Raw genomic sequence first — 17,498 nt, forward strand, 5'->3', positions numbered from 1 at the left:
TGTCTTCTTCATGGAATCAATGGGAAAACCAGCAAGAGGACAGGAGAGCTGGTTCCATGAGCATGTGAGGAACGGGTTGCCATGCCATTTTATTTATTGATTTCCTTTTTAAAAAATTAAACTACAGTTGATTTACAATATTGTGTTAGTTTCAGGTGTACAGCAAAGTGATTCAGTTATACATACATATATATTCATGTGGGTGCATATATATAGATTCTTTTGCAGATTCTTTTCCATTATAGGTATTATAAGATATTGAATATAGTTCCCTGTGCTATACAGTAAATCCTTGTTGTTTTTCTGTCTATATATAGTAGGTGTATCTGTTCATCCCAAACTCCTCATTTATCCCTCTCCTCCTACCCCACCCTTTCCCCTTTGGTAACCGTAAGTTTATTCTCTATGTCTGTGAGTCTATTTTTTCATAAATAAATGCATTTGTATTACTAAACATATTTATTTTGTACTCTGCATCTGATCATTCCAATATCTACAGCCTTTGCTGGTCAAATTCTGCAGTTTTGCATTTCTGCCACTTTCACTCATGGTAGCTTGTTTTCGCCTGTATTTGGTGACTTTTTTATTGTGATCCCAGATTTCTTGGAATTTTATTTGTGTGATTTTTTTTTTTTGAGGTTTGTCTTTTTAAAGTGCATTACTCTACAGAAAATATTTTTGCTTCAGCCAGTTTCTTGGGTATACTGCCAATCCGGGAGTATTTCAAATTAACTTTTTGGCGTGAGTCCTTTTTTAAGCTAATTAAGTGGTATGAATTCTTTTCACAAACGCTGTGCATAAGGCTTAGTGGTTGGGAATTCTCAGAGGAACTTTGTCTCTCCGACCTGCTCCACCATAGGATGAAGGCTGAGACCAGCACATAAGTTTTTTCATCAATTCTTTATCAGTTCTCTCTTCTGGGAGGACTTTTCCACCTTCCACCCTGCTCTGGCCCAGGTCCCATCTCTGCTTGTAAAGACCAGGCCTTGGGCAACCTGGGACTAGGAAAATAGCCCCATAGCAAACACCAGATTCCTCCCTCCCTGTACCAGTAAGATTTTCTCTTTCTTATCCTGACCTTCAGGGATTTTCCTGACTTTCCCATCAAATCAACCATTAAGCAAAGACTTTTCTTGCATATTTCATCCAGCATTTTTAGGTATATAGACCTCGGAGAAATTGCACTTAGCATGCAGTGCGCCATATTGCTGAAAAGTGGCATTTTCAAATTAGTCTTTGATAAGTAACATTATATATTTCTCTGATCTGTATGCCTCCAGTAATCAATTTTAAACCATTGCTACAGAATTACAAGTTCCTGAAGCTTAAAAAGAGAAACTGGGGACATAGGATCGGGAAGGGTATTTGCTATGTTCACTGAGGTTTAGGACCACACGTGATCTGAGCTGATTGGAAGACGCGCACTTGAGATACAAAGCTACTTACTAAATCTTGTGTTGGTTCTCATGCATCACAGCTTTATCACTGGGCTCTGGGCCATGAGTGGTCTTTACGTTGTCCCAGAGCTAAAGGAAGTTTTCTGTGACCTGTGGTTGCTTCTTAGTGTTAAACTGATTCTGCTTTATTCTAACAAAGTATTCACAAACCACATGACGTCCTCTGAGTTATAAAGGAAGTTTCCTTTGTAAACGGGAGAGCTGATCAACAGAAAGAAATTGGTTTCACCTCAATGACCACCATCAGGGATGCACCCCACATGCCCTTGCTGGTTCACGGGGTCTTATTCCAGATGACTGTCAGGCTGGTGCCTTCATGGGATGTGTCATTTGTTCACTGACTCAACTAAAACGTACTGAGTGCCCACTAGGTCCCGTGCACTGTGCCAGACACTGGAGAGAAGAGGAAGACACAAGCATGATCTTGGCCTTGGATAGACTCGCTTTCTATTGGAAATAACAGAAACATAAATACTAATGACCATAAAAACCATTAAATGCTGCAAATGAGGTGTAAACACAGTTATTTACCTCCTAATACTTCATTCTTAAAGAGTAAAAACTTAAACATTTCAAAACTATTTAGAATCTAATGATGAAATGATAAAAGTTGGATTCGTATCTGGGATGAAGGATCCACTCACAAGATTCCACATCTGATCTAGGTCCCTCTCTGCACTGTGGTATCCTAGGATGATTGCTCTTCTTACAGACACAGTCGTTTCTTTTTTTTTTTTTTTGGCTGTGTTGGGTCTTTGTTGCTGCGCACGGGCTTTCTCTAGTTGCAGCGAACGGGGGCTACTCTTTGTTGCAGTGCGTGTACCCCTCACTGCGGTGGCTTCTCTTGTTGCGGAGCACGGGCTCTAGGCGCGTGGGCTTCAGTAGTTGCAGCGCATGCGCTCAGTAGTTGTGCCACCTGGGCTTAGTTGCTCCACGGCATGTGGGATCTTCCTGGACCAGGGATTGAGCCCATGTCCCCTGCACTGGCAGGAGGATTCTCACCAACGGAAGCCCTGACACAGTCGTTTCTGAGCACAGCCATCCCAGCACCACTTGCTTTCACTCTCACCATCTAGAAGACCTGCTAAGAGACCATGGTGCTGGGTGGAGAACCCATGTGTGAGCATCTCTGGTTTGGGTTTCCATCCTTCAGGTTTTCCAAATTTTTGCATTTGATCGGCCCTGGTGCTGTTATACACGAAGTGAGCATCCTGAAACCTGGCACTTGGCGTTTTTACTACTCAGAGGCCTCCTTTGTAAAAGAAGTTTGATAGCTGCCTGATTTCTCAAGGTTGCTTTGATGGGCCACTGAAATGATGGAAATCAAAGTGTAAAAAACAATGTGTTATAAATTTGTAAAGCATCATCAATGTTATTAGAGTAATATCAGAGTATTCGAGCATTTCATGTTATTTGATTTCTTCACTAACTTATATTTTAAGTCATTTTTAGTACTTTCTTAATCTAAAAATAGCTCTGGGAATGTCTTAAGAGTCATTACAAATTAATAAAATGACCTGCACGTTCGTATTAATTTTAAAGCATAACAGAAAAAAAATTAATACCATAGAGGCCAAGAAGGAGGGGTTCTGTTTGGATGAACATTTTGAAATATATTTCTAGACCACAGAGTTCTTGTACTAAATCCCAAGATGTACCAATTCTTTTTCTGCATGTGTCATTCAACACTGAAGTAAGTGAAGAGATTGTAGTTTCTGAACAATTAGACAGGCACAGAATATCTTCGGCGGCTCCTTTGAAATCCCTCCTCCTTTTCGTGGTATATGAGTCAGGGATGATTCATTCCTCTGACTTGAGTAATGTTAGCAAACATTTCTGAGAGCTTGTTGTAGATCTGGAGGTCATTTTATTATCAGGTGATGTGTGTCAGATACTCGTCCTGAACCTTTAAAGAAATTAACCCACTTGATCCTTGATACCACAGTGCACTAGGCATTTTGATTTCCACCTGAGACGGGAACTTTCAGAGAGTTAAGGAATGTTCCCAAAGCCACGCACCCAGGTGGAGCTGGGATTTGAACCCAGGCGGCTGGCTCCAGAGCCCGATCTTGACCTCTGGCGGTTCCCTATTCCTGCTGCCACTTCCTCTGTCATATCAGCTTCGCCTCCCTGTTCCTGCCCCGTCCTGTCTGTGACCACGTTCCTGTCCGGGTGCAGGAATGAAAGATAATAAGATGTTGAAGAAAGTTTAAAAGCAAAGATTTTGGAGTCACACAGACTCTGATGCTTATCAGCTTTGGGCAATTGTTTAACGTGTCTAATCCTCGATGTAAAATAAAAACTAGTACACTTACCTGATGAAGCGTCTAACAAGAAGGTTTTAAGAGTATGTGTCACCTTGCCTGTGTGTTAAGCACCCACTAGATGTTATGTGTTACAATATTCAAGACAATAAAAAAAAGGAACTCAAACTGCAAAACTGCAGTCTTGACTTAGCTTGTAAGCATAGGTCACATGCCAAGAAACCATGTTGGCGCATGTCCCTGCATGGCCAGGAGCCGTCCTCCACTTGTCAAGCGAGTTTACTTTTGAGCTTCTTGCCTGAAGGCACTTCCATCTCTAAGAACTTCCTGTGCAGTGTTTCAAGGGACCCACGTTGGAGCCCACTGTGAAGATCTGAATTTCAGCTCCTTCTGTTTCATTTACCCAGGCCTACCAAGTCGATAAGAAGACGGCAGAGCGGGCCCGGTGGGAGCGCGCCTCCAAAGAAACAATCAGGAAGACCGCTAAACCCTGCCCCCGTTGCCACGTGCCGGTGGAAAAACATGGTGAGTCTGGGCTGGGCAAGAAGTGAGGGCGTCTCAGGGCGTCGGCTGCGGCTGCGTGGCTGGGACAGTCAGGGGCTCTACGAGGGCTTGCTAGCTGGGGAGTTCAGCGCTGGGACTTTGGCGCCATCTGGCCAGAGTTTGAGTCTCAGCTCTCTCACGTCAAGCTTCTCAGCCTCCTAAGCTGCAAGTCCTCTTTCTGTAAAATAGAGCTGATAACAGAAGCTGCCCCGCAGCAATAGAACCATATGACATGGTGGGTGGCAAATGCCTCCCCGGTGCCTGGCACAGAGAAAGCACTCAAGAAACACTAACTGCCCTTATTATTATTTATTATTAACACTACTAAACACTTTGCACCTGGTTTTTAAAAACAAGTGCTAGGGAGACTTTCCAGCCCAACATTTCCCCCAAAGTGCCCTCCATACTACTCTGGTATCTAGAGAGACTCACCGGGGAAAGGCAGATGCCACCACGTCACATACATCTGGCAGTTGCTTCCCACTGTATCCCTCTTGGAGATAACAACAAGGAAAACAACTGACTTGTACTGAGCACTTACTAAATGCTGGTTCTAAGTTCCCTTCGAGTATCAGATCATTTAATCCTCACAGACACCACATAAGGAAGCTATTATTATCCCCATTCGTGACATACATTCAAGCCGTTCAGAATGCCTTTTGTAAAGAAATCTGTTTAACTTGGTGTAACCAGTTGGTTCCCAGTTGTTTTGGCCATGAAGCTCTCTCTTTGACGTCAGTGATTCCTGTCCCTCTGAACACGGGACACACTCGGGGCTCTGGTTTCACCATCCCTGTGGCGGGAGAGTTAGTGCCTTATGTTGGGGTGACGCTTGGCTCCGTCATTAAACCAGCCTTTCCATGAGTGTGTTTCTGAATGGGACTTTGGCCTTCTACCAGCTTCTCTCTAAATTTTAAGCATGGGAGGGGATAACGTGGGGACACCTCTGGATGGATGAAACGACATTCACCATAGTCAGGGTCTCCCAGGAGCCCACGTATATCTGCTACTTTGCACAGGTTTACGGGCTTAGAAACACCACCATCCGTATTCGGATGGTTCTCCCTGGGGATAGTCTACACCCAGGGCAGCATCTCCCTTCCCTTACACATGTGGTCACGTCCATGCATTCTCACATCCTGGGAGCCACCACAGCTGTGGGGAGACCTGAGAGACCTCCTACCAGAAGGAGCCCCTCCCGGCTCCCGGCTCCTTGCCTCCTGCCAAGTGGCCCCATGTCACCGCTGGAGGCCACTGAGAGGGAGACCAGCTCGGCTCTGGGGACACGACTGTGCTCGTGGCTGTGGTTTTTCCTCCCCCCGTTGACCTCCCCCTGCTCTGATGGCTGCCCTGTGTGACCGTGTGGTCTGGGGGCCATCGCTGTGTAGCCCTCCGGGCTCTGCAGTGTTGCTGGAAGTCAAACTCTATGTTCAGAGCATTCCTCTGGGCTGCCCCCTTCCCAGGGGCCCTGCCACCCCGCGGGAGCCGGCGGGGCACCCGTGCCATCCACCTTAAAGCCGTCCCAGCCCAGCACCCAGACTTCTTTCTACACGTGAAACACGTCAGTACGTGCGCGGTAGGGTCGGCAGCATTAGCACGGCTGAGAAATAGACGAAGCACAGGTCCTGTTTTTCCCACGTTCTCTTCGCTGGGCCTCTGCTAGCTGCCCTTATTATTACATACTATTAACACTATTAAACACTTTGCGTCTGATTAAAAAAAAAGAAGATGGTAGGGAAACTTCCCAGTCCAATATTTCCCCAGAGTACTCTGATATCTAGAGATACTCACTGGTTTGTCGGGGCTGAGAGCTGGCCTGCTGTGCATGAAACCCAGCCGCGGCCCCCGGGTGGGCCCTGGGCTCTCTTTCCTCAGCTGCGTCCTTTGTCTTCGAATACAAACTTGAGAGCGCTGACACCTCCCGAGCGGCAGCCACAGGCCAGGCCCCGAGCCCTGAATCAGTGGTCTCCCCGGTGGGGGGAGGGGGGTGGGATGGGTGGGAAGAGAGTTTATCCGATGAGTCATCGTTACTCCTTCCTGGGCTGGAACGCTCCTGGAGATGCAGCAGGCTGGCCCGCAGCTATAAAAGGAAGACAACAACAGAATCAGAGGAAAAGAGCTTTCCTATTCCTCACGGACTGAGCAGTGTTGAGAAAGAAGCAAAGGCCTTTCATCAGAGAGGATGTGCAGTGCTGATGGGCATGGGCCTGTGTTCTGTCTCCCGGGTACTTAAAGGATGTAGATTCAACAGTAAGAGACCCATTTTGCTATTTTCAAAGGTCAGGAACCCCGGCTGTCTATCCCCTGGGCCCAGAAGAGGACCCGATGAATAAATATTTGTTGAATTTAAAAGGAGCTAGGAAAAGAGATAGACACATAAATAGATAACCTTATAAAATATGACAGAGAAAACAAGCTAGTAAAGGAAGACCTTGGGGTTAAGAGACGGCTTCCTGGTGGAGATGATGCCTGAGCCGAGAATAAGGTCGGGTTATGAGCCAGGCAAGGACGTGGCAGAGAAGCCTTCCACGCAGCCAGCAGGTGCAAAGGCAGGGAGGGTAAACCATCAGTGCCGGTGTGTGTGCAAGAAGCCCAGCTGTTTGGAGTTCCTGGACAAGGATGAGGAGCATCTGCTGAAGCGGTGGGTGGGTGGCTGGAATGTAGGGCCCAGAATGACATGCAGGGCTTGGACCTGATTCTGTAAGACAGGGAACCCTTCCGGGGTGTGAGGCCAGAAAACGATGTGCTCAGGTCTGCCTTGAGTCAGAGCACACCTGCAGCCCCAGAAGGTGGAATTGAAGGAGTCAAGTGATTCCTGACTATAGACATGTTTCCTAATGTGGTTCTTTCTTTGAAATATTGTGATGTGCTCTACCTGGAAAGCTCTGATTTTTCACCTATAGATTTTTGGTTTTAGTGTCTACAACTGCTTTTAGTTTTTAACGAAACATGTGTTCACTTTACAATAACCAGGATAGCATGTTAAAGGTGGATCCCCACTGTACACGCAATTCTGTCTCTTGGAATTTTGATTACTTGCAAAAGGTCCAGGTACATGTGTTCCAGAATATTCTCAGAATCATTAAATCGTGAAAAACTGGAGCATATGCAAGTGTTCTTTAATGGGTAGAGGGACAGGCAATCTTTAAAAGAATGAGGTAGAGCTAAATAGATTAAAAAACAAAAAAATGCACAGAATATACTGTTGAGGGAAAAGGCTTCTTCACAATTCTGTGTAGCGTATGACCATGAAGGACTAAAGAGAAGGTTTATGTGTTCTCAAAATTTCGTTTGAATCAATTCGAGATGAATGACCCGCACTGAGAAAGCGTCAGACAGCAACAAGACATCTAGGAGTCTGCGATGAGGCAGGACTGGACTTAGTTTCAGGGAAACCTGATTCGCCCACTGGCTTAGAGGTCACACCTATAGATTTTCAACCTATGCACTGAAAAGCTGAAACGTTCAGCTTATTAATGATAGTCTCTACTGTTTTAAAGGATATCACTGTGACCAAAACAAACTTAAGCTCCATTAGCAAGAAAAGCTAGTCTCATTATCTAGCTCTCTACCTAAATTCATAGCCTGTTTTCATATTTCATATTTCATATATTCATATTTCATAGTTCATATATTCATATTTCATAAAACTGAATCCCAGAAAAGTAGTTCTTCCTTCAGCAAAGCTGTCATGATAATGAGAATTATTTCCATTTTAAGCGCAGGCTGAACTTGGCACTCCCTCCTGTAACGCCCTTAATCCCCGGAAGTTCTTCCTTTACTTCCACCTCAAACAGATGAGATTCAGGATCCATTTTCTCTGCAATAAGCATCTGTTGCCCGTTAAATTTGCCTTCAGGTTGTTCAAGAACTTCTTATCTCTCATTAAATCTAATGGCAGAGTGGCCAGCCCAGGCCACGGTGTGTTGGCTGTACACAGTTGGGGCTTTTCACGGTTTGAGCATCAGTCAGGAGACAGAATCCTCTAAGAGGGAAGCCAGACTTTCTCCCTGCAAATATCCACAAATTAGCATGGCATGGTCAGCAGCTTCTTGCTCGAGTTTACTTTTAAGCTGGCAAGGCTTTTAGAATTGGAGTCCCTGACTCTCCTCCCAATTATGGGGTCTAGCATATTCCTTCCATATTACACACCAGGAAGAAAAGAAAGTTAGCAACATGAATATCCTCTCTCTTGCTATTTCCTTTCTTCTTATTCCACTGTGCCATTGTGAGTCTAGTTTCTATAATTAAATCTTACTTGTTAAAGGTAGTATTCCAGATCCGTTAAGATTTTGGTATAATAGGAAAACATTCTCAAACTTTCATTTAGTCTCACTTAATAGTCCATTGAATTTGAATACATTGCTTAAGCATTCTTTATGATATTCCAGAGAAATTTAAGTGATTATACAGTATTACATTATTTATTATATTATTGACATCCTAAGTGCACAGTGAATAAATATGTGTTGAAAATTACACAATCCTGTAATTGTGTAATGCTAATTGGGAAATAGTAAGAAAAAAGTATCACACGTTTTCCCCTTTATGTTCCACATATTTGAATTTTTTAAATGATCTTTAAAGCAAACCAAAAAGAAGTAGAAAACTATGGGATTTTTAAATGCCCTTAAGTTGGTCTAACCCAAATGCCTGTAGTTACATATTCATAAGTATTTTATATTAGTGCACGCTCTCATGCCAAGCGTCTAATATAAACGTGAGACAGCAGTGAAACAATTCTTTGGAAAAGTTGGCAAGAAAAAATGGCTTCACAAGACAACTGGTAAAAGTGAACAATGGAGCACATTCAGGGCTACACGGAATTCAAGGAAAGACATTGCGTGTGCTGGGTTATCTGAGAAAGTCACTCACAAACAGTTCTCTACGTATAACTTCATACAAATAACTTTCTCTTGACTTCACGGCAGACTTGGTGTCTGATCCCCAGAAGCAAGTAGGGAACGCATTTAACAAATGGGGGAGGAGGTGGGGAATCCCAAAATAAGGGACTTTTCATCTCATACTGGAAAGGCCCTGTTCCCTGAAAGAAAGAACATTGGAATCACACCCATCTTGGTTAAACCTCCGGCTTCACACTTAAAAGGCTTGAGACCTTGCGAAAATTCTACAACCGGTTAACACCCTTATCTCACAAGGTGCTGTTGAGGAATAAATGGCATAACAGATGTAAAGCACCTCGTATTATTCATCCGTTTCTCTCTATCCTCATCTTAAATAAAATTTTGAATAGCATGAAGGAAACTAGTCACTAGTAAATGCTTTGGGAACAGCTGTCCCAACTCCTGTCTTATGAATTTTTTCAAGCCAAGTAACACTGAAGAAATGATCAAAATTACTCATAGTATATAGTGACGTTATTATGTATTAAATTGTTAAATATATTATTGTATACTTAAAATATTAAATTCACTGTATATTTAAATAAGGAATTGACCCCGTCTGTGAAACACAAAGCATTTGTCTTTAAATCCCATCTGAAGAGAAGTCAGTAAACTCAGATTTACAAGTAAAATTTGTCCCTGATGGACGTGTCATGCTTCCATCTCACTCGTTTCTTTTTTTTTTAATTTTTATTGGAGTACAGTTGATTTACAATGTTGTGTTAGTTTCAGGTGTACAGCAAAGTGAATCAGATATATATCTCCATTCTTTTTCAGACTTTTTTCCCATATAGGTTATTCTCTCATTTCTTAACGAATGTCAGAACTTTAGAACTTCCCGGTGGGCTTTCTGGTTTGTTTTCCTCAGTTCAGATTCTGCTCTTGGATTGCTTGCAATAATTCTGTTAGGAAGCATTTCTGGAACAGAAGGTTGGTGCAGGAGTGTTTCCCGGGTGCTTATTTGTGGCCTCTGTCTGCCCACAGGAGGGTGCATGCACATGAAGTGCCCGCAGCCCCAGTGCCAGCTCGAGTGGTGCTGGAACTGCGGCTTGGAGTGGAACCGCGCCTGCATGGGGGACCACTGGTTCGACGTGTAGCTGGAGCAGTGGCCACGCAGGCGCACTCAGCCGCCATTCCGCTGGGAAACATACAGATCTCTAAACACACACACACACACACACACTTCAAGTTCTTTCCAAAATCACAAAAACAGTTATAAGAGAAGATCCCAGGATCCCTTTCATTGTGCCCCTGAGAAACAGCCAAGCTAATGGTGAGACCATCAGGAAGTATCCGCAGGCCTCGGCAATACACGGACACCAAGCACAGATGGCAGTGCACGTCCCCTTTTGTATGGGTTGTCATTCTTGAGTGAATTCACGCCAAGCTGGAAAGATACACAGAGATTTCTCAGGTTCAATTACCTGCCTTCTACCTTCAGCAAATAATGGGAAGAAGCCTTTGGTGAGGTGGGAAATAGTTTTGAGGAACTATTGTCAGTGATCCTCTCTAAGACTGACTGCAATGATTCTGAGAACGACATTCACAGCTTAAAAAGCAATGCTCTTATTTAAATTTTCAGAAAGCATCTATTCCCAAAGAACACAGGCAATAGTCAAAACCATGTGTTCATCCCCAAGAATTCTATTTTTATGTATTGCATTAATGAAATATCAACTCTGCATGAATCAGCTTGTCAACCAACTGAGAAATTATGAAACTTAATCTGAACGTTGAATGTTCAAATGTATAGGGAAGAAATCAACACTTAGTGCACTTTCACTTCATTTAATTATATGCAACGTTAGAAGGAAATTGTTTTTCTGAAAATATTACAAAATCAAGAATTTGATTTTAAACATTCATTTTGAGCTTGGAGAATAAGCTCATACATCTGGCTTCACCGTCAATGTAATGAATAAGGTGCCTCTAGAGGGGACACTTTTAGAAATGATTTCATAATGATTCTCAGTGTTAACCAGCATGCAGGTTATTAAAGCAGAATCTGTAAAGAAGGAGCGTTTCCAGATCATCAGAATGAAATTTTATGCACTTTCTGTCCACCTGGACCATGTTAATTACACTTTTCTATATCAAAATATTTTATACCAAAATATTTTATTCTGGACCCCTTTCAGATCTGATTCAGATTACAGTTGTCAAAGCAACAGAGTGCAAAGGGAAACTGCAAAAACAAAAATGTGCCCTAAAAGGATAAAGGGGTCATTGGGGATGAATCGCTGTGATATGGAACCAAAATACAGTATAAGTACATTATTAGCACGGCTCAGGACAGCCCACTCGGGGCCCTGCCCACCCAACGGGTTATTCAGAGTTCTTTTCTCTAGGATGTAAACTCACACGAGAACATTTTCTCACGTTAACATGGCTTGACTTGGATTGTTGATCAAGTTTTCATCCTTTTTTTATTTTTTGAGCCATTCACAATACATCAAAAAGAGATGTGTTTACACTGAATGCAGCAAACCTCATCCTCCACAGCACAGCGTGTGATGGAAACGTCAAACCACTGTCTTTGTTCTCGTCCGCCTTCTCAGGACGATCGTGACCATCACTGAGGGTGTAGTGACTCTCACTAGAGCACAGGGTTTCTTTTGGATTTAGAGACCCTGGAAATGATGAAATCTGTAGCAGGCCTTGTCTTTGTAGTCGTAGCACCAGAAATCCTTGCTGGAGGGAGAGATGGAAGGACCCCAGCAGACTGCCCCAGGACATCTGCCCCTCGTCCCTAACCATCCATCCAGGGACAGTCCCCCGTCTCCATCTTCCTCAGAGGTCCTGCAGCTGGTAAATGACGGGGGGTGGGGGGGGCAGCCTCGTCAGCGGGAACGGCCTCACATGGCTTCACTCTGTCGGAAAATCCAACCTCCCCAGCACGGCCCAGAGGCTGCCACCTCCTGTCAGGGAGCCTATGGATGGTACAGAGATAGCGGAGAGCCAGTCTCCCAAGTAAGAAAGAGGCAGGTCACCAGGCTGGAGCTCCACATCCCCATGGCTGGCATCAGGGCTCAGCCTGGAACCCACACGGGGCCTGCCTGCAAGTTACCGACAGTCCCAGCAGGTAGCAGCTCCGCACGCCCAGCCGGCAGGACAGTCAGATGGTTCCCTCTGTGGGGGGCACCCGGCATCTCATCCCCGCCACGGCTTTGCGGTTTAATGGCTTCGCTGTTACGGCCGCCTCCCGATCTGCATGGTTTGTTGGGTGCGCCAGGCAGACGGGGTTTCCTCCCACTCATGCAGGCAGTAGAAGTCCTAGGTCCCTGCTCCTTTCCCGGTGGTACCTTCTTTTTTTTTTTTTTCAGAATAGAATACTGATTCTTAAAACAACTTAAAGAACAAGCAGCCACTGTAAAATGAGTGTGAATCACAAACCACTATAGATGAACATGTCTGAGCATTGAACGGTGCAACAAACTGTGAATCGAGCAAAAGAACCAGAAATAAAGCCTTTGCAGAAGAATCTTTATTTTTCTCTGAACTGTGTAAAGAAATACTTGGCAACTATGTCTAAGGTTGCACTGAAATTGTCAATAAAAGCATCCAAAGAGTTTCTGAGTCCATCTTTGAAGATATGTTATCAATAAGCGCTGAAGGTGTGGGAGGGAAGCCCAGGACGTGTCACTCGTGGCCCGAAAGGGTTACCTGGTGAGGCCATGGTCATCGTGTCTCTATTCTGAGCTCCAGACGAACCCTGGCTGTTTTAAAACTAGGTCGTTTCTCCAGCGCCATCAAACTTTAAAAGGGCTCTACAAGGGGAGGGGGGAGGGGAGGGGAGGACTGGGCGTTTGGGGTCAGCAGATGAAAACTAGTATATCCAGGATGGATAAACAACAAGGCCCTACTGTAGAGCACAGGGAACTGTATTCAATATCCTGTGATAAACCATAATGGAGAAGAATATGTATGTATAACTGAGTCACTTTGCTGTATAGCAGAAATTAACACAACCATTGTAAATCAACTACATTTCAATAAAATTTTTTAAAAATTTTGACAGGGCTCTGAAAAGCAAGCCATCACTTAAAAATCTAACAGTTGGGCTTCCCTGGCGGCGCAGTGGTTGACAGTCCACCTGCCGATGCAGGGGACACGGGTTCATGCCCCGGTCCGGGAAGATCCCACATGCCGCGGAGCGGCTGGGCCCGTGAGCCATGGCCGCTGAGCCTGCGCGTCCGGAGCCTGTGCTCCGCAACGGGAGAGGCCACAACAGTGAGAGGCCCGCATACCGCAAAAAAAAAAAAAAAAAAAAAACAGTTACTTTCGTGCCTTGTCAGCAAACTTTTCTAATCACTGTTTAAAACAGAAGTTCGTGTTGGGAAAGACCACGGGACTTGCTCTGTCATGTCACTTCAGAAACGCTGGTGACTTTGCGTTGCTCTCAGCGTGGGTGTGTGGACTCTGCTTCTTCGGCTCTGTGTTGGTGGCTGGGCATTGTTCACTTTACAAGGAGTCCGTGTCTCGGCGATGTGGACGGAACATTCTTGGCGAGCTCCTCGACACGTGTGGGGCAAGCAGCGCGCCCCGAGGGCCCCTCGGTGCCAGACACCACAGGAAGTGCTCTGAGGAGAAACCACGTTTCTAGAAACAAAGAGAAAGCAGTTGAGTGAGCGACTCCACTGCCCCCCTGGGTGTGACCCCTGGGGACAGTACCAGCAGCCACCTCGTGGGGCTGGTATGAGGACCACATGAAATGATTCACGTAAAGCCCTGAAGACAGTGCCTTGCACCCGGGAGACATTCGGTAAGTGTTCCTTATTATGAGTAGATGAACTAGTCAGGGGAGACCCCCAAACAAACTAAGAAAAATCACAGAATGAATGCAAAGTAATTGCAGGTGCCGGGAAGGTGTGTGTGTCCCTGCACAGAGTAGTGATTTCGTGGAAGAGGCGGGTGACGGACTCGCGGTGGATTTCAGCGTGTTGGATCAGCTTCTCATGGTCCCAGAAATTTTCCTACAAAGGCAGGTTGCCAGCTGTGTTTGAAGGGACGAGATCCAGCTGTTACGCGGAATCTCCAGGGTGGACAGTAAAGCACTGACACTGTGAGTGGAGATGAGTGAGCGCAGCTGTGGCTTCTGACTCAAAAGGAGCAGCCGAGCGGGGAAGCTAACGTCGCTGGCGCATGCGTCCCACCCCCAGTCACCCTCGCCAGGCCACTGCTGACACCACGGAGAGTATCTGTGTCAGTTTTGAAAAGAAAACCCTATTCACAACAACACTGGGCCTGTCTTCAGATTACCCACTGTGAATAAACTGTCCAACCACAACTATCTAAGAACTTTCACTGAAGTTTGAATAATCATGCAAAACAAGGCAGGGAGTATTTTCTGGGAAGATCCATTTGGCGCTCACATGGCTGACACTGTCTCAGTGGGACCTTGGTGTTCCCTGATCTCACCCTCTGATGCGTAGGCCGAGAGAATCAACTTGGTCACTGTCGAGAGGTGTCCGGACCCAAGAAGATGGACTCATGCTAATCTAGCTCATAAGAGAATGAGGTATGGAAGCTACAGGGTCAATGTACAATTTATATCTGCAAGGATCAGCGCACCTCCTGACGTTCTCCTGAGATTTTCCATCTGCCCGGAATCTTTTCTGTACAACCCCGTCTTCCCCCTTTGCCTGGCCACCCTTAGGTCTCCGTTTAATCCACTTCTCCAGTCACCCTAGTCTGCATTAAGGGCCCTTCCTCTGTGTTCCCAGAGCTGCACTACTTCCTGAGTCATAGTTGTCTGGTGTTTTTTCCCCAACACCAACAAAGTCCTCCCGACACCACTGGGTATCCTACGAGTCAATTCCGTCTGACGCTACCTACCCGGAGTACGTGTCAGGATCCACAGGTTGAGGGCTCAGCCCCTCAAGACCACCCCTGACTCCTACACCAGTCACAGGTCCCAGGTTGCCACCTATACTTCTGACCGACGGGCTATAAATCGGGGGTTTCTATGACCCAACCCCTCAAGTTCAATATTACCCTGGAATGGCTCACAGAACTCAGGAAAGTGCTTTATTCACTGTTACCAGTTTGTTATAAAGAATTCAAATTCAAGAACAGCCAATGGAAGAGCTGCATAGGGCAGGCATGGGATGGGGAGGGGTGTGCCGAGCGTCCACGCCCTCTGTGGCTGCCTCACCCTCCCCGTACCTCAACGTGTTCGCCAGCTGGGAAGCTGTCTGAACACAGTTGCTTAGGTTTTTTTAAAGGAAGTTTCCTTAAGTAGACACGATTGGTTAGATCGTTGGCCATTAGTAATTCACCTAACCTCCTGCCCCTCCCCCTCTCCCTTCCTTCGATGTCAGGGCTTAGGGCTAAAATTTCCAACCCTCTAATTGTGCCTTGGCTTTCCTAGCAGGCAGCCCCCATCCTGAAGCTACCTAGGGTCTGACCACAGTCATCTCATTAGCATACACATCACTCCAGAGATTCCAAAGGTTTTAGGAACCATGGGCCAGGAACCAAATATTTATCTTTTTTATATTTATTCATATTTATTATAGTTTATTCATATTTATATTTCATAATAGCATTTAACGTGTGAAACTTTAATCACTTATTTACTTATCTCTACACCCCAGGAGCAGATAAGGAGAGCATAACTATAGTACTCGCCTTTGTATCCACAATACCTAGTACCGGGCTTGCCACATTCCAGGCTCCATAACTAGGGAATTGCATTTTGGAGTTCTGAGCAAATCTACATGAAAATCAAACCACAGTGAAAAGCTAACTTATAGAGCCTAGACTCAGAGCTAAGTGACTCAGCTGCATGACCAGTGTCCCCTGGGCAGACGATCAGTTTCCATTACAAAGGCACATATGACGCAGGACGGCAATCCCTGGTCTCAGATCAGGTATCCTTAGCTCGGAGTCCCTGAGAATTGCACTCAAAGGGTTCTCCCCTGGAACCCTCCTCCCCTCCAGTGCCCAGGTGACCTCACCTGTACATTGGCTGTTCTTGAAAAAACTCTCCAACTGTACTAGCAAAGGCAAACTCTGCAGTTTTTCCTTTCTATAGATAATTTGTTTTATCCATGATTCTTGGCTTCTTAATTCCAAACTCAGTGACTTCAATGGCATTTTTGTGAGATGCTATTAAGCATCAAATCTCCTCTCAGTACTTTTTCCCCTGGAAATTGTTCCTTGTGTTTTTATTACAAAGTAATTATTTCATTATCACATTCCAGAAAGTAAAAAAGGCAAAAAGGAAAAATTAAAACCACCATTTAGAAATAATATCTTGCATCTTACTTATTTCTACTTAAAAACATAAGATGAGCATCTTCCCATGTCAATAGATTTCTAAACTGACAATTTTTCAGGACTTCATTATGATCAACTGTATTCTAATTAAGTTAATAAGTACTTCTTCGAAATTTCCCAGTCTAATTCAAAAGTGTTTTTCATGTAGTCATTAAACAGTTTGGGTATGAAAACTATTGTGCAGCATGAAAAAATGTTTATAATGTAATGGGGAGTAAAAAGGAGTTTACCAAAATGATACGTATGCTGTAATTGCAATTATTTTTAAAAAATTAAGTCCAAGAAAAAGTGATTGAAGAACATATATTAAAATGCATTATGTGGGCTTCCCTAATGGCGCAGTGGTTGAGAGTCCACCTGCTGTTGCAGGGGACGCGGGTTCGTGCCCCGGTCCGGGAGGATCCCACATGCCACGGGAGCGGCTGGGCCCGTGAGCCATGGCCGCTGAGCCTGCGCGTCCGGAGCCTGTGCTCCGCAATGGGAGAGGCCACAGCAGTGAGAGGCCCGCGTACCTCAAAAAAAAAAAAAAAAAGCATTTTGCTATGGTGATAAAATTATACGTGAACTTTCACTTGTCTCTACTTTCCACGTTTCTTGGCAGTGTGAAAATATCACTTTATAATGAAAAACAGTCTTTAATTTCCCGTGACAGTTGAAGCTGCCCAGATTGCATGCAGCTAAGGAATGAAGATTTTCCAATCAATAATTCAGTCCTTTCATTACCTGAACTTTACACAAATGATAATGAACCATTTAAAAACACTCTACTGCTTCTTTCAAAGGAGTTTCACCAAATGGATTTGGACAGGGTGGAGTGGGAGAAAAATTAGTTGGGTGGAGTCTCTGGGAAGACAGGACTCAGCCTCCAGCCCCCCATGAACACGACCCTTCTGAGTTTCTCATGAGCATCTTCTCTGCCTCTCGTGGGGATGACCAACCTTCCCACTGAGCCCAGGACTGAGGGGACTGCTGCACACGGGCTGTCAGTTCAGAAACGGAGGCCATCCTGGGCGAAGAATGGTGAGTCGGGCTCCCTGCCGTGGGCCACA

The 17,498-nt window shown here is 45.0% G+C and overlaps 1 protein-coding gene across 4 annotated transcripts in view; it reads left to right on the top strand.

Moving 5' to 3' along the window:
• The window catches only part of PRKN (parkin RBR E3 ubiquitin protein ligase), a 1,298,589-nt gene extending 1,285,850 nt beyond the window's left edge, over positions 1-12,739 (top strand). For 3 of the 4 annotated variants that reach the window (XM_060114943.1, XM_060114945.1, XM_060114944.1), the window contains 2 exons: positions 4,129-4,246; positions 10,153-12,739. In XM_060114943.1, the coding sequence (XP_059970926.1) occupies positions 4,129-4,246; positions 10,153-10,265 (231 nt within the window). In that variant the 3' untranslated portion in view covers positions 10,266-12,739. The remainder of the gene's footprint in view (positions 1-4,128; positions 4,247-10,152) is intronic. The other variant, XM_060114946.1, reaches the window with a different exon arrangement.
• Positions 12,740-17,498: the final 4,759 nt, after the last annotated feature.

The sequence above is a fragment of the Mesoplodon densirostris genome, chromosome 12 (genome assembly GCF_025265405.1).
Source record: "Mesoplodon densirostris isolate mMesDen1 chromosome 12, mMesDen1 primary haplotype, whole genome shotgun sequence".
Taxonomy (NCBI): domain Eukaryota; kingdom Metazoa; phylum Chordata; class Mammalia; order Artiodactyla; family Ziphiidae; genus Mesoplodon; species Mesoplodon densirostris.